We start from the raw sequence: 22,777 nt of genomic DNA, 5'->3' as shown, positions 1-22,777 counted from the left end.
TGTTCGCGATTAACTTGTAGAAAGGAATAAGCCATGGAAAGCCTTCTAGCCGTATGAAATCTCGTTGCAGTTTTTCTTTACATCCAATCAGGTTTAAGCACCAGAAATCTGGACTGATACAAGCCTCATCACAGACTTGTGTGCTGGGTGCATGTGCTTCACTGCGACAGATAACTTACTGGAGCAGTGTATCGGATGTCGACCAAATTCAGGTTGCTGATTCACTTGAGAAGGATGCTTCATTGAAGCTTAAGACATTGACTTGATAGCTTGGGTTGTCAGCAGCTGTCTCCCAGAAAATAAATATTTATTCCGAGAAATTCTCACAGGAGCCGTCCTACATATATCTTGGCACTGAGGCCAAACTCAATGGCCGCACTGTAAGTGCGTAGTTGTGTTGGAGCTGATGGCAAAGCCCACACGATGTCAAAGGTTTGGCATCGACAGCAAAGATCTCTCGAGTGTTCTCATATGCGGGAGCCCAGCAAGAAGATTCGACGCACTGTGGCGAGCAATATTCTGATTAAATGTTTTGATTGCACCAAAACCAGCTCTTTTATACATGCAGCTATGCTCCTAGACAAACCCGACTGTCACACCAGACGTTGAATTACGCTGAGGTCAAGAAGTAGCACTAATGGATGAGATTATTCTACGTCTGCCGCATTATTGAAAATCGGCTAGACTTTTTGTTCCGTCGGCTCAGTCATGCGGCTTTAGTGTGCCTAATTTGCACTGAATTGTTGTCAAAGTTGATATGCCTCGGCTAGCCCGCCCTCTCAAACCGAGGTATAAATGAGTGAACCGACAACTATCTCATCCTCGGCCGAAATTAGCATGCAAAACGGCTCAATGGTTCCGACAGGGAAAGAGATTGAAATCATAGTTTATTTATACTAGTACCGGTGGTGCTAGCCGGCTATCACCTTTATCTTTTCCGTTGACTACAGAGTTTCGTCTCGCCCTTGTTCGACCGCCAGCTACTACAAACGTGCACGCTCAAAATGCCAATTGCAACTGCCTTAACGGAAGCACTGGGGATTGAAGGTTCGTTTCAACCGGTCTAAAATATTAAACTCAATGCCCGAGCTACTTTTGCTGATGATAAAAAGTCCCGGTTATTCAGGCTGGGATGCAATGGGTTGCTTACGCAGAACTTTCGGCCGCGGTCTCAAATGCGGGAGGATTGGGGATTGTAAGAGAGTCTTCAGATATAATTTGGAACAAGCTAAAACATAATCCTGCGACAGCTCAGCGCATTGTCACAGCCGACACCTGGTAGGTTCTTGTCTAGCCTGACGAATTCCCGGGAACTCCAAGTTGCTAATTTTCATGTTGCAAGAGGACCTCCGAAAAGAGATTCGAAAATGTCGCGGCTTGACGGATAAACCGGTATGATAATTAAAGAAGATTCTTTTACAAACCAGCCAATCTGTGACTGAACTTAATTTTAGTTTGGCGTCAATATCACCCTTCTTCCCTCCATCAACCCTCCTGATTATGAAGCCTATGCTAGGGTTGTTATTGAAGAAGGTGTTAAAATAGGTACGGGTGATGATACTTAATTAATGACCAACATCTTTGCTAACACTCGGTTCGCACTGATTAGTCGAAACTGCTGGTTCTAACCCTAGCAAGGTCATCAACTTGTTGAAGTCGGCGAACACGAAGATTATTCACAAGTGCACAACCATTCGACACGCTCTGTCAGCTGAAAAGCTGAATGTCGACTTCATTTCCATAGACGGTTTTGAGGCGGCGGGCCACATCGGCGATGGTGATATTTCGAGCCAGATTCTTCTTCGGCGCGCTGCCCAGTCACTATCTGTCCCCTTTATAGCTGCGGGCGGATTTGCAGATGGCCAGGGCCTTGCTTCCGCATTATCGTTGGGCGCGTGCGGCATCAACATGGGCACTCGGTTTATGTGCACGGTGGAGAGCCCCATCCATCCCAATGTCAAGCAGGCTATCACCGAAGCCAGTGAGGGGGATACCGAATTGCTTTTAAGGAAATGGAAGAACACCAATCGACTTTTCAAAAACGAAGTCGCAAAGGAGGTGAAACGAATCGAGACAGACCAACCAGGATCTCAGTTCAACGACGTGCAGCACCTCGTTTCTGGACAGCGCGGAAAACAGGTGTTTCTGACTGGTGATATCAACGCAGGGGTAAGTTTGATACCAATTACGATGATTTTAAACGCTAATTTACAATTTAGGTGTGGACAGTTGGCCCTGTTCTGGGAGTTATCCAGGACGTTCCTACATGTGCAACGCTCCTTTCCCGAATTGAACGGGAAGCGATTGATACTATGGCTAGGATCAATGGACTTGTTCGTCCAAAAGGAAAACTATAAATTCTGTATCCTAGCTTTACACTTAGCCGGTGCTTGCGATATTAGAGACGGCGGCGTGGATACCCTGGGGTCTTTCTCCGCTTAGAAATCATTATGGGAACGAAAAGTCTGCCAGCATGTTGGTTTCCCTCTCGTCGACACCAAATTCAAGGCCGTCAAGAAACAATGGTATCGGTAGGTTATCAAGTCCAAGGTCCAGGTTGGCGGGACCTCCGAGTTCATTAGGTATTTGCATCGTTGGCGCGGGTTGGTTGGATATGTCTTTGTGCCCTTCCAAGTCCAGGTCTTCGCTTTGAAACATCCCATACGGGTTACCGTATCTCGTAGAATCGTGATCTTGGTTAGAACGACCACGATCATCCGTGTCGCCGATGAGTAGGCGACAAAGAGGAAAGCGTGCAGACTTCGGCGACAAAGGGAAGAGACTGTTTTCTGAATAGCGTCCCATCGAAAGGGAAAGGTCGATTGTCTGAACAAGTCGAAAGTATAGGGCAGGTTGTTGGAGAAATAAATGTCCCCAACCACTTGCGGGTGTGATGGGCTCCAAGCCTTTCGAGGAATAGGTGTGGGTGAGATCTGAATGTTTTGAGACTGAGTCGTTCACGAGATTACTGTCAGTCTGCTCCTGCGCCGAATGCTCTAAAGTGCTGAATTCGAGAGCTTTTCTTATGATGCCCCAGACATCATCAACACCGTCGTATTGAGTCTGAAACCCTCTCATGGCTTCCATATAGACATTGAGTCGGCCTTGCTTCTGTGCTGTTTGCGACGCTTTCGTGGAAAGTTTGACATCAAGGATATGCAAAACGAGCGGAAGGGCAGCGTACGCTACACTGGCTTGGTCTCAGTTCGGGTTCATAGATGTAATCGTTGTCGCGTTAATGGCACTTACATGCTTATAGGAAGGTAAGTCCCAAGCTTCAGTTGAATCAGCTCTTTTAGGTTATCGGTGATCCCAGTGGCGCCGTCCTCCAACTGGATCCTGGTTTGACGCAACGTGCTATACTCATCCTCAAGCCGAATCGAGCCCGTGCTCAGGATGAGCGCTTCGTACTGACATAGTGCCAGTCGAGCAGAACTGTCGAGTGAGGAATTAGGAATCTGATGAAAGCCATCATTTGCTGGGGATTCCATGACTTACTGGTAATAGATGTACATCAGGTTTGTATACAGAACAAGCGATTTGTTGGTGCTCATCATGCCGGCTGGCGCTGGGAACCGAATGCTTGCTCTTTCGAACCAGGCATCCAAACCGACTTTGCTCGATTGGATACAGCTCACGGTTTGCTGAAGTTTGAGAACACTCAAAAAGCGGACATCGAGAGGCTGACCCGTCGCGTATACAGTCGTGATGACATCCGTGAGTGCAACTGCAAGGTCGCAAAGTGTGATAAATAACCGAATCAAGGACCTTTTTGTTTCAGAATCATATACCCGTGAAAAACCTATTTCATGGGCAAAGTCATCCTCTGTTAGTGCTGCCTTCTCTGGATCAAAGTCTACCAAGGGGATGTATAAGTGCCTTCGCACTCCCAGCGGTAGTATTCGATCTCGGACGATGCAGCACCACCAAAGCCGTTTCAAAACGTTCTTAACTTCTGGGTCCTGGTCCTGTTTGAGATAGAACCGATGTGCTCCTGCAGCTTGAGCAAGTTGGATGGCAGTTACTAGCCAAATCGAGTTGATCCTCTTCTGATATCGCATTGTGGCATTATATGACAGCAACAATGCTCCTTGAGCATTTGCGACGGGACTGGTTTCTCCACAAAAGTCGAATAAAAGCTACAATTAAATTAGCTCAAGGTTGTTTCTGATGAAGGATGCGGTTCGGGATATTTCCATCCTTACATACCTTGGCACGTCGGTAGTATGTGTCCCTCGCGTCCCGCAATGACGTAAATCCTAGAGATCGTATGGTATTGAGTGACATGAACTACATGATATCAGCCAGGTTTGATTAAAGGGCCTTTTGTATCGACTGGTACTCACGCTACACGAAGCAAAGAGCATTGCTTGGAAGAGGAATAGAGAGAAGGATGTGCGGCCATTCTGTGTGGCATATCCATTTCGATGATACATATTCCAGAAGACGGATTCGTCAAGCAGAGGTAGGTTTGGATGAACATGAAGAAAATACTCTCGCATGAATTCATCTGCGGCTTGTCGGCAAGGGGCTTTGAAACACCCCTGCGCCTCCAGGAACTGGGCGTCGAGTTCGGACAGTAGAGAGAGGTCGACCTCCAAGAAAGGGTAATATGAGTAAATCACATGTGCTTGGTCGAGGAAACGGTGGTGTGATTTAGTAGGATCAGAGTCCTCATTCCCATTGTTGGGAGCTGGTGGGCTGCTGTGTTAGCAGACGCTTGCTCCCTGATGAAAACTGATCGGGGGCTGGATTTGGATTACCAATTGGAATGGCGCGAGGGGCACGATCTCTGATTTCAGGATGATTTGTTTCGGATATGTCATCATTTTCATGATCCATAGTCAGATCCCATAGGTCGTTAGAGCCGAGTAGGTGGTTGTGTTGCGTTGGCTCTGTGGATCGCTCCGTAGATCGGTCCAGTGATACAGTTATTTCTTCGGCTGGGCTGCTAGAAGAGCCCTCAGAAAGAAAGCGCTGCCGTTCTTGTCGTTCCTCCTGCTGCTGCTGCTGCTCCTGGTGCTCCTGGAATGAGTCGGTTGGTGGGTTATCCTGAAGTGCACTGCGTTTCTTCTTCGAAGGGCGGCTTGGTGGAAATCATCGTCAGCGGTCCTCCATCGACATGGGAAAAGGCCCGTAGCTTACTATTTGGATGGCCTGGATTTCACTATGCACTGGCGTTTGTCGAGGACACAGTTGGTGCATTGTCCATCGCGATGGACCACGTCACACCGGACCTTTCTGGTCCGACACGCCAAACAAGCCTTGGATGCCCGGCTTCGCGCAACACGGGCAAATCGGGTATCGCGGAGACTCTCTTGGTCCGACATTTTCAAAGAGCGACGAAGGTCAATGACGGATCTGAAGGTGGTAAATCTCGTCAATGTAGAGGTTCTGGTGGTTAAAATGACATGGGAGATCTAAGTAATCAGGGGATGGGAACCCGCTTTTGATGGAGGTGGGACCATAGCTTGCGGGGAGACGCGGGGAGAAGCGCGGGGAGAAAGATTGCGTCGATGAATAACGCGTGTCTGTCTTAACGGCGTTCAAGGAAATCAAATCGGGATGCCATGACAGGAGAACCATGACCATGCAAGCATCTGGGGTGTCTGGCTTGGAATCTCATTGGCCGACTGAACGACCAGAATCCCTCTGACTCAGTGAAAATGAATCGCCTCGATTTGCGCCGACGTGGCGTGACGATCCAGGTTTAGTCACATTTTCATGCCAAATGATGTATTCGATTCCGGACTAAGAAGCAAAGCCCCGCACAGCTCGTTTATGTCACTTTACAAGAAGACTTTATTACCTCGATCTACATCCAGCGGATTTCAATAGTACGTGCGAATTATTAAAATGGACTTCGTGCTCCTTCAAGTGTAAGGTTTCCTGCAGTAAAATAAGAGATTTTTTGTTGACCTTTGGTCTGTTCTGGTGCAATAAAAACTTCGGCTGAAATATTCTACCGAGGTTGAAAATGAGCCGGCATAAACTAAGTGCCGACGGACCAATCGGCCAAACCATGAATAATACCTACTTCACCGTATCCTGCAGGGGTTTCGTGTCCTACAGATGCGAGTCACGGGCTTTGTGCTCATCTTTGAGCATTCGGCGCAAAATTTTGCCCGATGGCGATTTGGGAATGGAATCCCTGAAGACAATTCCGCCGGTGAGCCGCTTGTATGGCGAGAGTCGACTGTCCATGAAGGTGAGAATTGACTGGGTGGTAACATTCTCCCCTGTTCGCACAATGTGGGCTTGCGGGTGCTCTTGTCCGTCCCTTTATTTGGCTTGCGTAAGCATGAACTTGTCATCAAAAAGCTGGGAGCGAGAAATTCTTCTTACCGGTTGACCCGAATGACGGCACAGTCTTTGACGCCCCGATGCTGAAGGAGATGTCCCTCAAGCTCGGATGGTGCCACCTGGAATCCTTTGACCTTGATCAATTCCTAGAAGGCAGCTGTAAGCAGGTGGCCTTTTAGACAATGTGAATACTCGGTACCAACCTTCTTACGGTCAACGATACTTAGTAGCCCGTTCGGCTGGATTGTGACAATATCTCCCGTTTTCAGCCAACCATCGTCTGTCCAAGCTTCCTTGGTTGCGGCGGGATTTTTGTAGTAGCCTTTGAAGACATTAGGTCCTTGAACGAGGGCCTCTCCTTCCTCACCATAGTCCACCTCATGACCTTCATCGTTAACTATCTTGATCTGCACGTTGGGGACAATATACCCAACGCTCTGGTGAGATGGATCAAACTCATCGGGTGCGAACAAGGTGACAGCCATGGTAGCCTCACTCATGCCCCATCCTTGCCTGCTATGAGCCTTGCCCACACTAAATATTGTTTCAAGCTGTGCCGAGAGCTCGGGTTGAAGAGGAGCAGCCCCGCAAACTATCGTTTTGACACTAGAAACATCGTATCTGGACAAAAGCTGACTCTTGACCAGCATCACTACTACTGGAGGGACGAGTAGCAGATCTGTGACCCGGAATCGTTGAATGTTACTCAGCAATAACTCTAAGTCAAACTTCCGCATGATAACTGTGGTGCAGCATCGTCGGATATTGACCACACAGTATGTGAGAAGACCCACTGTGCGTACCGTGAGAATAGTCACAACACATAGAGACGTTTCAGAACATACTGGCGTGATAAAATGGCACGTACGCGCAATGAACATCCTGGCTGGCCGATTTCAGATCCGACTTTCTCAATCTGGCCAAGTGATCGAGATGCAGCGTCTGCTCCGAGTTGGCAACAAGGTTGCGATGCGTAATCATGCATGCCTTCGGATTACCAGTCGTCCCGCTGCTGAAGTTGAGAACAGCAGTCCTATTGAAAGAATTAGCCTCCTCAGTTCGTCTCAAAGTGACAGAGGCTTACTTTTGCGAAAGTTCCTCGACATCATTTAGGACTTTCCAATGATACATCCCATGGCTGAGAAGGTCCTTCACATTTCGTATGCCGTCTGTCTTGGAATGAACCCCGTCGTCGATAAGGATTATGGAGCTTCTGGGTATTCCGACAGCCGTTGCCGCCTGCGTCGCGATTTCAAGGCGCTGGCGGTCGGTGAAGATACATTTTGCGCCGGAAACATTGAGTTGGTGAGTAAGTTCTGCATAGTGTTATTGTTCTATGCTACAGCACTTCTGATCGATAGCCTGCGCGACCGAATGAATCTTGGGTTTCTTACCTGAAGCCGTATATCCTGGATTGGCCCCAGTGAAGACACAGCCAGCGCAAATCACTCCTAAGACGATTGCCGGGTACCAGATCTATTGGTGTTAGCTTCATACATAGTTGCACCTTTTACTGTTTGGCAACATACAGAGTTCTCAGTAAACATCAAAATGACGTCTTCTTCTTTCGCATTTACGACTGTTCGCAGGCCACCAGCGAGCTTTTTCACAAGAGTTTCCAATTCAGATTTGCCAACCGTCTGCTCATGTCTTTCGGCATTTACAAAGATCGTAGAATCTGAAGTTGGTGCTGTTGTATCTGTGTTTTAGATTATCAATCTCAGTGTCACTGTGAAGTCGTTCGTGCAGACAATTGGGCGTACCAAACACATAGGTGAGAAGATCCACCGCGGGTATATCTATTCGGTAACGAGAGGAGAAAACCATTGTGCTATGATAATAAATCTTTGCGTGCTGGTAGGTGGAAATCAAGAAATGGATCGACCAGACAATAGTTTTCACGATTCTCTGTCAATGTTGCCGGTCTTAAACATCGTGAAGACTAATCCTGCCGAGAAACAATTTGGGGTGCTCTGCTTCGGCCCGAGATAAGACGTAATGTAATTGAACCGCAACCGAGATTACCACGACCGGTCCTATGCCGCGGCTGAATTTTTTAATCAAGGGAAATTTACCATGGTAAAATTAAATATGGACATGTAGAAATTGCGACTCTAACCAGTCCATAACCTGCTCGAAATAGTAAATGCTGTCTTGGTTCCGGTAGTCGAGGATATTTGTTCACCTTACTCCACGCAACCTACCATTGTCTAACAACACGGTCAATCAAGCATGGCCCAGAAATTCACACGCGATGAAGTTCTTCATAACAACACCGAAGAGTCTTTATGGTGTGTCATTGACTCTTGGGTATATGATCTGACGGAGTTTCTGGACGCTCACCCCGGCGGCCGAGCTGTTCTTCTGCAAGTGGGTGGGAAGGAAGCCACAGACGACTTTTACAACCTTCATCGACAGGCTGTCTTGGATAGATACAGCCACCTGCGCATAGGTTCCATTGCAGATGAGAAACCTCGTGTCCTTCGCCAGCAACCAGGGGATTTGAGCCCTGTCCCGTATGCGGAACCGGCGTGGCTGGCTCCACAATTCCGGAGTCCCTACTATAACGAATCTCATCGACGACTACAGAAAGCGATGCGTCATTTCACGGATACTTATGTTCGTCCGGAAGCACAGGAGAAAGAAGCATCGGGACACAAAATAAGTCAGGAACTTATACAGCGGATGGCGTAAGTGCATTTACCGTTTCTTCACATGCATCCCGGAACAATGCTCAAGCGAACGAGTAGGTCCGCCAACATTTTAGCCATGCGAGTTGGGCCTGGGGATCACCTGAACAACCGAAGCATCTTAAACGGGGTGCTTGACGGCAAAGACTTTGATCCTTTCCATGATCTCATTGTCAACCAAGAACTAGTTCGCGCGGCTGCGCGAGGTTTTTGGGACGGCAACATGGTAGGCATGACCATTTCCTTAACAGCGGTTATGCACCACTCCAACAATGCTTCTTTCAGGGACAAGATTGTTGAAAGTTGTCTCAATGGCCAAAAGACGATTTGCCTCGCCGTGTCGGAACCGTTCGCTGGAAGTGATGTCGCGAACCTCAGAACTGTGGCTGAGAAGACCGCTGACGGGAAACACTACATCGTTAATGGCACCAAGAAATGGATCACTAACGGAACTTGGTGTGACTACTTTGTCACAGCCGTCAGAACGAGTACTGGTCTTTCGGTCTTGCTTATCGAACGAGGCGAGGGCGTGGAGACGAAACCTATCAAAACGGCCTATTCGGCAGCGGCTGGGACGGCACTAGTAACATTCGACGATGTCAAGGTCCCTGTTGAGAACCTTCTAGGTGAAGACGGACGAGGAATTTATGTGGTGCTGAGCAACTTCAATCACGAACGGTGGATGGTCTCGAGTGCCAGCATTCGGATGTCGAGACTTGTTGTCGAGGAATGCCTCAAATGGAGTCATCAGAGAGCAATTTTCGGAAAGAGGTTGATAGATCAACCTGTCATCAGAGAAAAGTCAGTAACACCGAAATCCCTTTGCAACGAAACTCGAACTGACCATTCTGATGGCATGTAGGCTTGCGAGAATGATGGCGCTTGTGGAAGCAACGCAAGCTTGGCTAGAGCACATCACTTACCAGTTGTCTCAGAAGTCTTATCAAGACCAGTCTACTGATCTTGCCGGACCAATTGGTCTCTTGAAGATGTATTCGTCACGCTGCGCGCGAGAGATTGCCGAACTGGCGGTCCAGATCTTCGGGGGCAGAGCTCTGACCCAGGGGGGAATGGGCAATATCATTGAAATGGCCCACCGTACTTCTGGGTTTGATTCCATTCTAGGTGGATCGGAAGATATAATCGGTAAGCTCGAACTCTGCATTTCAAAGTTACCAGAATGCTGACTAGAAGCACAGGTGACATGGCAGTTCGCCAGGCATCGAAGGTGTTTCCGAAATCAATGTTATGAGTTCCCAAACATGTAGTGAGGATTTCCCCCATTTGGTGAGCATCTAAAGACCAATTGAGATAGCTCAGTGACAGCTCGCGAAGCAGCTCAGAGACAGCTCAGGGACAGTTTTTAGAAATCAGGGAGAACTCAGGACAACCTAAGCCCAGCGCCAAACAGGTTGTAGATAACCAGGGCGTCACAAAATGAAACCTTCAAACTATATCACCCTGCATCTGTAAAAAAGCGATATATGGCTATTGGTCCCAAAGCATTTGCCACACTTACCTCGTAAGACCAATCGATGAAGCCCCGTCACACTCGTACAAGCACGGCATATAGAACGTGAAACAGTACCCCGAACAATGATTTCAACAGACTAAAAGACACGATAAATTTATTTGCTCAGTCCGACGGCTTCTGGACGTCCTTGAAACACAGCTTTGCCATTTTGTCGAAAGCGGTATCTTCTTCAGGTTGATATTTCAGGACAATGTTTTCCCGAACCGACTTCAGCAAAACCGCTTCTTCAATCTCAACATATCTCCCGTGGACTGAGTAAATGAGTTGCCCTTGTCTTGTGTCATCAGCCATCAGCAAGACCGCAGATCGAGCAGGAACCTCGGGCCCTTGCACTTTCGCACCGATTCCTTCAACGATATCCTTGGCGACGATTCCAGTTGCAGTCCAATTTGGTGAAATTGCGTTGATTCGGATTGATGGATGGAGTATGTTCAGGCTTGGAACCAATCCACGCATGTATCCCAGGACTCCGTGCTTCGATACGGCTGCGCATTGCGTGTCAGACAAATCGTTAGCGCTCCAGCAAACGGGGAAATTTTGATACACACTGTAATCCGTAAAACCAAACCGCTGAAAGCTCGAAGCTGAAGCAGTAATGACGATACTACCTTTCCCCTGCTTCTTAATGTAATGTAACCCCAAGGTTGCTGTAAAGATTGTTCCTTTGAGGTTGACATCGATCACTTTCAGATCAGGTTCGAGGAGCAGCCCGTTCTCATCCACCCTGTCTTCGATGAAAATGGTTCGACCTGGAATTCCTGCATTCGCAAAGACGTGATCTACTTTGCCATGGCGTTCTTGTGCCAGGCCAAACAAAGCCTGTAGATCTTGCCACGAGATTATATCTGTTTTCTGGAAGGAAAGGTTTTCGTGCTCAACGGGAACCGGGCTCATATCACCTGCAACCACAAAAGCTCCTACGTCTAGGAGTAAAGTTGTCGTTGCAAGACCGATCCCGGAGGATGCACCTATTAGTACCTTAATTCGTGACCGTTCTCACCAGCTGATGTCGGCGGAGCCGGAGCAAGGGGAGTTACCTGTGACGACAACTACACTGCCCTGAAGAGTTGCAAATTTCTCGGTTGCGATTTTGAATTCCGCCATCTTGTTCTTCTTTTCTGTTCTCCTCTTTTTTCTTTGAGGAATTCCTGTGAAAGATTCATAGAGAACATAAATGAAAGTTAGCGATCGTCTGCACGATCCAGGCCGGGCTTAAACAAGAATGTCTATTCGACCACCACCCCCGCAAATATGCGGATGCCTCTTGGCAACACCGAAAAAACTGACTCATCTCCCAACTAAAGCTCAGAGTCATATGGTATGGCTCTGTCGCTGAGTGTACTTGTTTGTAAGTCCACCCTACAGAGGCTGGCTGGATAGAGGCTGACTCGAAAAAGACTGACTCGAAGTGTCCTCAAACGCGGGGTAAAGAGCCCCTGCCACCCACACACGACAAATGCAGTGTTGGCTTCCTATGCAGTCAAGGTGGACCTCTAGGGTGTGTGGTCGATTAGGTACTGAACCGAACAAACAAAAAACATATAAGGGCGAGTTGGAAGGAATCATGTTTAATGTTTGCTCAAAGAACACATCTTCCGACAGAAATTACTTCATCTGATTCGATATGGCTGGATTCGAGCTCAAAGTTCCAAAAGGGAGGGAGCTGGTCGGCGGAGACCTTGTCGCTCAGACCTTGGCCAGTTTTGGCGTCAAGGTGGCATTTGGGTTACACGGCGGTCACCTCGATACCTTCCTTATGGGCTGCGTCTCTGTTGGCATTGATCTTGTTGATACTCGCCACGAGACCACCGCCGTTCAAGCCGCAGAGGGATATGCTAAGCTCAGCGGAAACACGGGTGTCTGCTTCATTACTGCCAATAGCGGGTATGATTTTCCGACACATCGGAACCTATACTAAGCTAACCGATACCGTTCTAGTTTTGCGAATGGCTTCCCTGGTCTGACAACGGCGTTTGCTGATCGGTCGCCCATTTTTGTTGTCACATCCTCCGCTCCTCTCCGCGATGCTGAGACCAACTGTCTCCAGGGATTCCACGACCAGGTTGTCCTGGCGAAGCCCGTGACAAAGTTTTGCCACAGGGTGACCACAGTCGAAGAAATCCCACGCCTCGTTTCGTATGCCTGGCGGATGGCACGGTCTGGCGCTCCTGGGCCTGTGTTACTTGATTTCCCCATCGACGTTCTTTCAACTCCACCCCGTATCAACGGAATATCTTGGGGTTCCGTGGGCTCCGTTTACCCAACTCCACCGACTCCTAGTTCATCTGCTGTGCACGAGCTTCTGAGTATCTGGAAATCCGCTAAGCGACCAGTCATCATTACTGGAACGGGTGCAACCCCCACAGCTCGAATCGGAGGCAAGCAGTCTACGCTGCTGGAGCTTGCAGAGATATCACAGACGCCTGTTTTCCACTCTTTGAAGATGTCATCGTCAATCCCGCATAAGCACCCACTTCGTGGTGGCCCTTCAACCAATCTGATGATCCTCAACCACATATCACAGCCACAGCCAGACCTGGTCATTCTCCTTGGCACACGACCGGGTGCATTCTTGGGAGGTCGGTCGGGTGCTCTGATACCTAAAGCAGGGTGCAAAACAGTCCAAGTTGACATAGATGCATCCGAGATGGGCAGATTTCTTCCCATCGATCTCGGCATCGTATCTGACGCCACGGAATTCGTCGAGTCCATGTTTGGGGTAATGCGCACAGAAACCGACTTGTGCGCTGAAAGAGACGTCGAATGGATCAAGATGACGAGCACTCTCAAACATCTTGTGCATCAACGATACGGCATCGATGAGAAACAAGGGAAGCCCGATGCAGATGGAGATCGAATGCATCCTTACCACGCTCTTAATACTCTTTTCGAAACCCTCAAGTCGTATCATCCAATCATCCTGACAGACGGAGGAGAGTCTAACGGTTGGGGGCAAGATGTAGCAGAATCGGCTGAACCATTACACTCACTGTGTGCACTCGGCTACCTTGGTTTCTTAGGGAACGGTTTCGGCTACTCGCTTGGAGCCGCTCTGGCCCATCCCGATACCCTTATTATCAATGTCCAGGGCGATGGAAGCGCCGGCTTTCATATTGCAGAGTTGGACACCTTCGCTCGGCACAAGCTCAAGGTTCTTACCGTTGTTATGAACAACTACAAGTGGGGTATGTCAATCGCCGGGCAAGACCTCATCTACGGTGAAGAGGAGCCCGCTCGTCCAATCAGCTCTTTGTCTCCTGCCTGCAGGTTTGACATAGTTGCTGAAGGATTCGGATGCAGTGGAATCAAGTGCAATAAAGTCGATGATATCCCTGGTGCCGTGTTACAGCTCGTGGAGTCAATGCTTGCAAAGGGGGCAGCTGGCCTCGTGAATTTAATTGTCGATATGGAGCCGGTAACCGAGGGGACAAAGGCAATGGTAGGCAAGCCTGCGCCGGGCGAAGGGCAAGATGTCATTGTGGTGCCGTATTATGATAATATTCCCAGACCTTACTACCGAGATAGCTGAACCAGTTCACCTCGGAACTAGAAACTAGAAATGTGATATTTTGATTTAGTGGAAGCATATCTTAATAGAGCAGAATGTTAATACCTACGGTCACTAGATAAAAGTTCCATGTTGTTTTAAAAATCACACCTTTAAAACAATTTTGCTACTTAAACAATTTACAAAAAAGAACCTTTAAGCTATTGGAATAGTATAGTTTTTTGTTAATTAAATACAAAATAAAAATAACTTCTTATAGTTTTAATTAAGAAATCTTATTTAAGAGAAATTATGTATTTAATCTTGAAATATCAAGATCTGTTAATTTTAACCTAGAGTGCTTTCTAGCGAACTTTATACAGATAATAAAATAGAGAAATTTCTCTCTTATTATCTTAAAATATTTAAATACACAAAACAAATCGAAGAAAATTAATCCTCTTAACCATATTATAGACTTTATTAAGATCCACACCTAAAACATTTATTTTCTTCTTTTGATTCCACAATCTCGTTATTCCAGTCTCTTAAAGAGGGTATGTTTTGGTGTAAAAAGGGCGACCACGTAAAACTTTACCCCCACATATGCCTAGAAGAAGTCCCTGTCGCTAAGAAAAATGTCCTGTGGGGTTTCTCCAGTTACAAGAAGCGACAGCAGTGATGAGGGAGCACGAATCAGCAACCGCCAAAGGGTGGGCTGTCGACAGGGGGCAGATAGACGCAGCATTGCGACATGAGATAAGCTCCAGCTGTGGCACAAGGATACGAGTGTTGGAAGTGGAAAAACCCGCATATCATTGTTCTAGTTTGCGCAAATAAAATGCCTCCATCAATACAGTCATGTTTGTTTCGGTCCAGTCTTTGCCTCATGCCACATGTGCGTGCACACAACACATAGATAATTTCCATGATAATTTCCATGCCCGAAGTTATGCAAGAGCTTGCATATTGACTCACGTGAGCGGCTGTTGTGGTTGCCTTACCTAGGCACTTCCACAGCCTGATGTGATCTTGTCCGACGTACCCCTCACACACTCCGTCTGGCTCGCCATCCTCCTGCATCGAACCCAGAAAGATGGGAAATGATAGTGACCAACTCGTTGAAGCTCAGGAATGACGAGGCCCGCCGAATTCCAGCCTAACGAATGCCATGTCTTCTCTACTAGCACGGTTCGCGCCGCTCAAGCCCGAGATTCGTCTCGCTCAAGCCGTCGCCGAGTTCAAGGCCGACCTGTCAGACGAACAAAAGGCCAAATTCCACTCCACCGAGCAACAAGCGTCTCGAGATCCCCCAAATATCCACGATGTTATGAGATTAACAGCCGAAATCGACCGGCATGTTGCGACAAAGGTTGGCGGCGGCCGTTGTCTTGGAACTCGTGTCGTCAATATCTTGGAAGCCGTTCAACGATTTGCCGCTCTTGGTGACATCATGATTGGCGGATCTCAGAACTTGATTGCCTGCGGCGTCTGGTCTCTTGTGCGGACGACGCTGCTGGTGGGTTTATTGAGTCACGGCATGTTCTTTGACTAACGGTTGAAATAGATGCTCGTGGGCGCCTATTCCTGGCTTGACAAGTTATCGGAACTTTTCATGGCCGTGGGCCGATCAGCACCCCGTTATCAGCAAATGGCTTTGCTCTATCCACGATCCAAGAAGCTTCAATCTTCCCTTAACGAGTACTTTCTAGTAGTCGTGCGCGTTTGCCATGATATGTTGAAGCTGAAGAAAAAGTCGATATTCTCCAAGCTTACATCATTCATGACTGAGTCCGACATTAGCAGTTATCAGTCAGACTTTGGTCTGTGGGCGACTGCAATCAAGGAGGAAGTGGATCTGTTGATGGCACAAGAGATCCAAGAACAAAGCCGTCACATCAAAACTCTTTCCAAGCACACCAAATCTGAGCTGCATCGTGAGAAACTCGAGGACCGTCTCCGTATCCTCGATTCCTGCTCAACATACGACTATCAGACGACGTGGAAGGAACTACGACGTCGAGGCAATACCAGTTGGTTCACCCTGCAGCCCGAATATCAAGATTGGAAAATTAGAAGCGAGTCTGCTACGCTCTTGTATTCTGGTAAGCTCGGGTCGGGAAAGTCGTTCACATTGGCAAACATGGTGGACGAGCTCAACCTCAACAAAAACGGAAATCCTCCCGTCGCTTACTTTTTCTGCCAACACGAAGCACCTAAAAGCCTGAGAGCACGTACAATCCTCGGATCTCTAGCTAGGCAATTGCTGTGTGCGATGGAAGAGATCGTTGTGATTCCGGAAAATCAGGACGCTATTAGGGCTCAACCCCTCGACCTCGACTGGATACTCAACTTGCTGAAGCATAACATTCCACCTACTACCAGGGCATACTTCGTCTTGGACGGATTGGATGAATGTGACGAGAGGGAGGTTATGGAATTCATCAATTGCTTGCAAGCGATTCAAGATGTTCATCCACTACTCGCTTGTCTGTCATTCAGGCAAGAGGCAGGCAACACCATGGCAATGCGCCTTACGCAGTTGAGGCATTCGAGAACCATTACTATCCCAGAAGATAATCCTGATATCGCAGATTTCATCCAAACAGAACTAGTGAGTCGAATCGAGTCAAGTCGTCTTATCTTAGGCGACCCAACCATCGTCCTCGAGATTCGAGACGCCTTACTAGAGAAGGCCCAAGGGATGTTCCTTTGGGTCGTCCTTCAAATCGACTGTCTCTGTCTTGCGAGAACAGATGGGGCGATTCGCCAAGCGTTAGCCAACCTGCCAAAAGATCTCCCAACCACTTTCTCTCGCATTCTAGAGCAAACCGCTGCTTTGGGAGGTGACTACCAAAGGCGCACTCTTGAACTCATTACGGCAGCTTGTCGTCCCTTGAAAACAAACGAGTTGCGAGAGGCTCTAGGAGTGGTGCCTGGAGAAACCGATTGGGACCCGGCACACCAGCCCAACGACATATACTCAACGTTAGCTTGCTGTGGAAGCTTGGTACATGTGGATGAGGAAACCTTGTCAGTAAAACTCATCCACCACAGTGTCAGGCAATTTTTACTCAGCGGCCCGGAGGGTATAGCCGGCCAAACATTCACTTTCGAGGACGCAAACAAAACCATGACGACTATTATCATGACATATTTGAGCTACGGTGTTTTTGACACCCAGATCTCCACCAGAGTGATGCCACGAGTTCAACATGGCGCAGTTCCAAACAAGGTCATCAGCTCCGTTCTTGACTCGTCGAGCATCCGAAAGGTCGCCTTAGGACTACTCAAATCTTCAGTACCGTCGAAGATTGACGTCAGCGAAGTTCTAGCAAAGGAGACTCAACATTCCAAAAGCCAAAGAACTGAGTTTTTCTTCCTCTTGTACGCCAAGTCGTACTGGGCAGAGCACATTGCTCATAATTTATGGCAAGATCCAGCAATTGTCCAAACTCTGGGTCGGATACTAGATCGTAATGTTGTTGTTGTGGATACGAGGGATGAATATGGCCGAACCCTGTTGTTACGAGCTGCTGAATTAGGGCATGAGGCAGTTGTCCGATTGTTGATCGAGAAGGGTGCTGCAGTCAACGTTGAAGACGATGAGCGAAACACACCGCTAATCAAGGCTGCCATGTTCGGCCATGAGGCTGTGGTGAGACTACTGATCATCCATGACGCTCTAATCAACGTGAAAGATCGATATGGTCAGACAGCACTGTCTTCGGCTGCTGAGAGAGGCCATCTGACGATTGTGCGGCAATTGATTGGTGTCGATGCAGATGCCATCTCAGAGAATATTCATGGTTTCTCACCACTCTGGTTGGCTGCTAATCATGGGCACGCGGCAATTGTGCAGCGGTTGCTTGAAAAAGGGGCTGTGAATGACAAAATGGAGCGTTACGGTGGAGAACGACTATTCAAAATTGCTTTGAATGGACCCGAGTTTGCACCACTGAATGGACCCGAATTTGCACCACTGAAGCTGCCTGGCATGGGTTCTAGCTTCGTCCATGATGGCTTTCAGCCACTCCTTTTTGCGGCTGCTGGGCAAGGGCATGAGGTCATCGTACGGCTACTGCTAGAAAGAGGCGCTACCATCGACTACCGAGATTCTGCGGACAAGACGCTCCTTACTAAGGCCGCCGAAGCAGGACAGTATGTTATGGCAAAGTTGCTGCTCGACAAGGGTTTTTCTATTGAACTACAAGACGGTTATGGTCAGACACCACTTGCAGGGGCTGCTAGGAGAGGCCATGAGGACATCGTCCAGTTGTTGCTCACGCACGGTGCGTCCCCTCACCAACGCGATAACACTGACCAGTCGCCACTTATTGCGGCTGCTAAAGGAGGTTATATAACCATTGTGCGGATGTTACTGGATCATGGTGCTAGTCCTGCATGGAGGGATATGAATGGACGGTCGGCAGCGGACATGGCTCGGATGCAAGGGCATGTGGACATCTTCCAGCTCTTGGTTGATGAGGAAGACCTGATAGGGCCGCTCGCACGCAACGATGTGCACTTTGTGCCCGCTGGAACGTTTGCCTCACAGTAGTTGGGATAAGAGTGATTGATCGAGTCGAAAGATTTGGGGCAAGGGGTCTGGCGTCTGGACAGATATAGAAGCAGAATTGGAGAGTGGGATTCGAAATTAACGTGGGACAGGGTTATACATGCGACTATTACGACGGAAATTTGTTTGCTTGATTACTCCATGGCTCTTCATATACGATCACGTAGGAGTGAAGAATCCGAAGTCTCTCGAGTACGAGACCATAAATACAGATCCCGATAGTCTCTGTTATGAACTTCACGAGTGGCTTGACGTCGGGTGAGATAAGTCATCATTTTGGCACGATACGAAATGTATGTTGCAGTTCAACAGGAGGGGCACAGGACAGAGAAAATCTGCAAGGAAGATCTTGGCTTGGAGCAAAAAGATTTTGGAAGGACTAGAAAGCCGAACCATTTTTTCTCGAACTCGACTCAACCACTGCAGTTTTCCCGAACTACCAAACGAGCACGGGTTTCACTACCTTGCCACTCGCCATATCTGCAAGCGCGGCCTCAAAATCGTCCGCCTAAGAATTGTATAAGTCAGTAAACGTTGATCCAAAAACGCGAGCCTAAGATCATACCGCATAAAACTTTACCAACTTGTCAATAGGAAGCTTTCCCTCCCTGTACCACTCAATCATCTGAGGGATATACTAGATTGGGTCAGTCTCTAGTTGACATGTTTGGAAAGTAATCCTTTTCTTACCTCTGAGGGTGTTGCGTCGCCTTCAATGCTGCCGCGGAGCATCTTCCCCGTCTAAATTTGTCAGTCTTCCTGTTAATCAGATAGGCGCAAGATGCATACCTGCATAAAGGTGATCAGATGAACATTGAGCAGGGCGTCTGGAGGCGGGACCCCCACGATAATCATTTGACCCCTGCTACCAGTAAAGTCCATGCCTGCTCGAATTAGGTCCATATTGCCTGTCGTATCTATCGTTACAGTCGAACCGTTTCCGTCGGTGATAGCGCTGATCTCTTTTGCTATATCAATCTCCTTATCGCTGGTGTTGATAACATGGGTCGCTCCGAGTGTCTTGGCCAACTCAATTCTCGCTGGGGTGCGATCGACACCGATAATGGTCTGACAATTCCTCAACTTTGCAGTCTAAAGAAGTCAGCTCTTATCTTATAAGTAGATGCCATCATTGGCAAAATCCATGCTTACCATAATAGACACAAGGCCTACACCGCCCAGGCCCATAATGACAACTGCATCTTTCTCGCTAGCCAACGCAACTTTGTCTACTGTTCCTGCGCCAGTTTGGAAACCGCACCCCAACGGCGCAAATAGCTTCAGTTCTTCCTCGTCCTTGACGAGATGTGATACATTCACAACTGACGATTCTTTGGCAATTGTACGCTCCGCAAAAGAAGATTGTCCGAAAAAGGTCCCGCGAATGTTATTCTCAGCTGTGGTGTAGACATCAGACTCCCCTCCGTAGTTGGAGTCCGAAAAACTGTTACAAAAAGACGGATGGTTGGTCTTGCAGCTCTGGCAAGACTTGCAGCTCTGAAATGACAGTAACACCGAGTCACCTGCGGAAGCTGTCGTTACGCTAGAGCCTGCTTTCAGCACGATACCGGCTCCTACCAAAGTCAGTCAGGAATAGCGTCACCCACACAACAAGAAAAGAAGACCAACCTTCATGTCCCAAGACCTTGGGATAGGGAATCATCTCAGAGGGCCATGTTCCAAAAATCAAATCTGTGTGGCATACGCCAACAGCCACAACCCTGATCAACAACTCATCAGGCCCGATATCGCGTAGGGTTACATGCTCCAGTTTCAAGTTCAGCTGATTGTTTTGAGGCTCGTGTGCCACAATAGCTCTAGTTGTATTGGCCGATGCGGGCATGGTCGCGTGTTAGAGAAACTTATCTAAGGATGAATGAAGGTTTGAAGGTGCAGGGAATGTCGCGGTCGAGCAAAGAAGCAGTGGCATATTAATAATTACAAATAGAACCTGGAGCATTCGTAACGGTTGTGGAACCGCAAATCGGTACGAGTCATAAGAACTGACTGACTACCGAGGGTTCGGCAGAAAACCAGGTGCAAATACGATTCCCCATGGGGAAGTAATGCACCCATCACCAACAAGGTTAGCTTACCCTGGAATGGGTGTGAACGCATGTCATGCGGGGGCAAAATTAAACCGAAAACTATTGAACATGTATCACAAGGGCTTTGCAGAATACCTCGGCAATATGGATAGCCTGTAACGGGAATTCGTCTGCTCCAGGAAATATGTACTCTTATTGAACAAGCCAGCGCCCCCAGAATCTTGACGGGAGGTTTGAAAGCCTGTACAACGCAACATCAACAGTCTACACAATCATACACGATAATTTGAACAGACCATCTATCCAAGCACCATGGCTGCAAACGGGAATGTCAACAATCTGGACTTTACCACCTTTTCTAACATCATCAACGGACAAGCCACCCAGACGAAATCCGTCCGTCATGGTATCAACCCCTCGAACAAGACAGCCCTGTTCCCATCACCTGTGTCCACTGGCGATGATGTGACAGCTGCCATCACGGCAGCACGCACGGCATTCGGTTCCTGGAAAAAGACTCCCATTGAATTGCGCAAAGAGAAGATCAACGCATTATGTGCTGGGCTCTTGGCGCATAAAGCTGAATTCAGTCGATTACTGACGACTGAGCAAGGGAAGCCGGTATGTGTGATGAATCTGGTGTCGTAGCTGGATAATGCTAACAATGTGACAGGTCCAATTTGCGGAGCAGGAAGTCGATTTCGCAGCCCACTGGCTTGCCGGAACATGCCAGCTTGATCTTCCTGAGGATGTTGTAGAAGACACCCCTGAGCGTTATGTCACGACTCGTTATGTCCCCCTCGGAGTGGTTGTTGGCATCGTTCCTTGGAACTGTGAGTTTTTTGGGAATACCATAGCTATGAGTTCACTTGACCTGACCATCTCTAGTTCCTTTGATGCTCCTATGCGGAAAACTTGCTCCAGCGGTCATGGCAGGAAACTGCATCATTATTAAACCCTCTCCGTTTACGCCCTACTGCGGCATCAAGCTAGTCGAGCTTGCTCAACGCTTCTTTCCACCAGGCGTCATTCAAGTCCTGAGTGGTGACGACAACCTCGGCCCTTGGTTGACAGCGGATCCTGGCATTGACAAGATCAGCTTCACTGGGTCGACCGCCACGGGGAAAAGGGTTATGGAAAGCGCGAGTAAGAATCTGACCAGGGTCACTCTCGAACTGTATGTGGTTGTGCAATCCTCTTTGCTTCGGGAATAAAAATGACATCTAACGTTTGGTACAGTGGTGGGAATGATCCTGCGATAGTCTGTTCGGATGCTGATGTCGAAGTTGTTGCGCCACAAATCGCTCAGGCAGCATTCATGAACTCAGGACAGATATGCATCGCGATCAAGCGGATTTATGTACACAAGGACATTTATGATTCCTTCAAAGACGTCTTCCTGAAGACATTGTTATCATTGAAGGTCGGTGATGGGTTTCAAGATGGGACGTTCCTTGGGCCCGTTCAGAACGAACTCCAGTATGATCGGGTCAAAGAGTTCCTAGTTGATATCCAAAAGAACAAGCAAACAGTCATCGCTGGGGGGAATATCATGGAAAGCTCGGGCAACGGGTTCTTTATCCAGCCAACGGTTGTGGACAATCCCCCGGATGCAAGCAAAATTGTGGTGGAGGAGCCATTTGGGCCAGTCGTGCCTTTGTTGCAGTGGTCAGATGTGGATGAGGTCATTGATCGAGTTAACGCCAACGACATGGGTCTAGGAGCTTCAGTCTGGACCACGGACACAGGCCTCGCTCAACAAATCGCTGAGAATCTGGACGTTGGAAGCGTTTGGATGAATGCGCACTTGGGTATTCAGCCAACGGCCACATTTGGGGGTCATAAGAAGAGCGGAATTGGCCGCGAATGGGGATCAGATGGCTTGAGAGGTTACTGTAACTCGAAGACGTTCTTCTTTAAGCAGACTAAGTAGAATGTGTGCCTGACTGGAGTCTGAACACTACAGCGTACTGGATGCTGAAAGATTTCAACGTACAATACATTTCTGTTTTATATATTGAGTTTGCAAAGCATTTCCAGAACATGACCTCGTCGCGCTCCCTAGGCATCAGACCTGAATCAGTAAGGGATTTTTTAGACCGGTACAGATTGGCACAGTAATTGCCGCTGTCGGAG

General features: G+C 48.2%; 9 protein-coding genes across 9 annotated transcripts; 5 read left to right on the top strand and 4 right to left on the bottom strand.

The window, feature by feature from the left end:
• Positions 1-1,004: 1,004 nt before the first annotated feature.
• Positions 1,005-2,357, top strand: BGZ61DRAFT_358647 (2-nitropropane dioxygenase; the record flags this gene model as incomplete). Its single annotated transcript, XM_046240987.1, has 7 exons — positions 1,005-1,047; positions 1,113-1,195; positions 1,251-1,278; positions 1,343-1,392; positions 1,455-1,545; positions 1,610-2,169; positions 2,220-2,357. 7 exons carry the CDS (start codon positions 1,005-1,007, stop codon positions 2,355-2,357), a joined length of 993 nt encoding a protein of 330 aa, XP_046101083.1.
• Positions 2,358-2,448: 91 nt separating this feature from the next.
• On the bottom strand, positions 2,449-5,330 carry BGZ61DRAFT_425344 (fungal-specific transcription factor domain-containing protein; the record flags this gene model as incomplete). Its single annotated transcript, XM_046243644.1, has 7 exons — positions 2,449-3,190; positions 3,250-3,435; positions 3,499-4,139; positions 4,210-4,290; positions 4,347-4,704; positions 4,739-5,062; positions 5,146-5,330. 7 exons carry the CDS (start codon positions 5,328-5,330, stop codon positions 2,449-2,451), a joined length of 2,517 nt encoding a protein of 838 aa, XP_046101082.1.
• Positions 5,331-6,066: 736 nt separating this feature from the next.
• On the bottom strand, positions 6,067-7,850 carry BGZ61DRAFT_496216 (uncharacterized protein; the record flags this gene model as incomplete). Its single annotated transcript, XM_046250990.1, has 7 exons — positions 6,067-6,280; positions 6,346-6,449; positions 6,507-7,096; positions 7,149-7,336; positions 7,388-7,619; positions 7,698-7,779; positions 7,833-7,850. 7 exons carry the CDS (start codon positions 7,848-7,850, stop codon positions 6,067-6,069), a joined length of 1,428 nt encoding a protein of 475 aa, XP_046101081.1.
• Positions 7,851-8,535: 685 nt separating this feature from the next.
• Positions 8,536-10,245, top strand: BGZ61DRAFT_358585 (acyl-CoA dehydrogenase/oxidase; the record flags this gene model as incomplete). Its single annotated transcript, XM_046240977.1, has 4 exons — positions 8,536-8,993; positions 9,054-9,794; positions 9,856-10,139; positions 10,193-10,245. The coding sequence occupies 4 exons, from the start codon at positions 8,536-8,538 to the stop codon at positions 10,243-10,245; spliced, it is 1,536 nt and encodes a 511-aa protein (XP_046101080.1).
• Positions 10,246-10,629: 384 nt separating this feature from the next.
• On the bottom strand, positions 10,630-11,631 carry BGZ61DRAFT_358792 (uncharacterized protein; the record flags this gene model as incomplete). The annotated part of the gene is made up of 3 exons (XM_046241001.1): positions 10,630-11,012; positions 11,076-11,495; positions 11,565-11,631. 3 exons carry the CDS (start codon positions 11,629-11,631, stop codon positions 10,630-10,632), a joined length of 870 nt encoding a protein of 289 aa, XP_046101079.1.
• A 520-nt stretch (positions 11,632-12,151) lies between these two features.
• Positions 12,152-14,056, top strand: BGZ61DRAFT_358957 (thiamine pyrophosphate enzyme, N-terminal TPP binding domain-containing protein; the record flags this gene model as incomplete). Its single annotated transcript, XM_046241020.1, has 2 exons — positions 12,152-12,411; positions 12,466-14,056. 2 exons carry the CDS (start codon positions 12,152-12,154, stop codon positions 14,054-14,056), a joined length of 1,851 nt encoding a protein of 616 aa, XP_046101078.1.
• A 955-nt stretch (positions 14,057-15,011) lies between these two features.
• BGZ61DRAFT_551019 (uncharacterized protein) lies at positions 15,012-18,575 on the top strand (the record flags this gene model as incomplete). Its single annotated transcript, XM_046255490.1, has 2 exons — positions 15,012-15,533; positions 15,582-18,575. The coding sequence occupies exons 1-2, from the start codon at positions 15,186-15,188 to the stop codon at positions 18,573-18,575; spliced, it is 3,342 nt and encodes a 1,113-aa protein (XP_046101077.1). The 5' UTR covers positions 15,012-15,185.
• A 577-nt stretch (positions 18,576-19,152) lies between these two features.
• BGZ61DRAFT_358738 (chaperonin 10-like protein) lies at positions 19,153-20,436 on the bottom strand (the record flags this gene model as incomplete). The annotated part of the gene is made up of 5 exons (XM_046240997.1): positions 19,153-19,230; positions 19,284-19,334; positions 19,383-19,685; positions 19,746-20,167; positions 20,223-20,436. 5 exons carry the CDS (start codon positions 20,434-20,436, stop codon positions 19,153-19,155), a joined length of 1,068 nt encoding a protein of 355 aa, XP_046101076.1.
• A 517-nt stretch (positions 20,437-20,953) lies between these two features.
• On the top strand, positions 20,954-22,574 carry BGZ61DRAFT_480945 (Aldehyde/histidinol dehydrogenase; the record flags this gene model as incomplete). The annotated part of the gene is made up of 4 exons (XM_046249251.1): positions 20,954-21,262; positions 21,315-21,474; positions 21,530-21,818; positions 21,881-22,574. 4 exons carry the CDS (start codon positions 20,954-20,956, stop codon positions 22,572-22,574), a joined length of 1,452 nt encoding a protein of 483 aa, XP_046101075.1.
• Positions 22,575-22,777: the final 203 nt, after the last annotated feature.

Source organism: Ilyonectria robusta (assembly GCF_021365365.1).
Source record: "Ilyonectria robusta strain PMI_751 chromosome Unknown BGZ61scaffold_17, whole genome shotgun sequence".
Taxonomy (NCBI): domain Eukaryota; kingdom Fungi; phylum Ascomycota; class Sordariomycetes; order Hypocreales; family Nectriaceae; genus Ilyonectria; species Ilyonectria robusta.
Note: the sequence above shows the minus strand (reverse complement) of the source record. Positions and strands in the feature narration are given on the sequence as shown.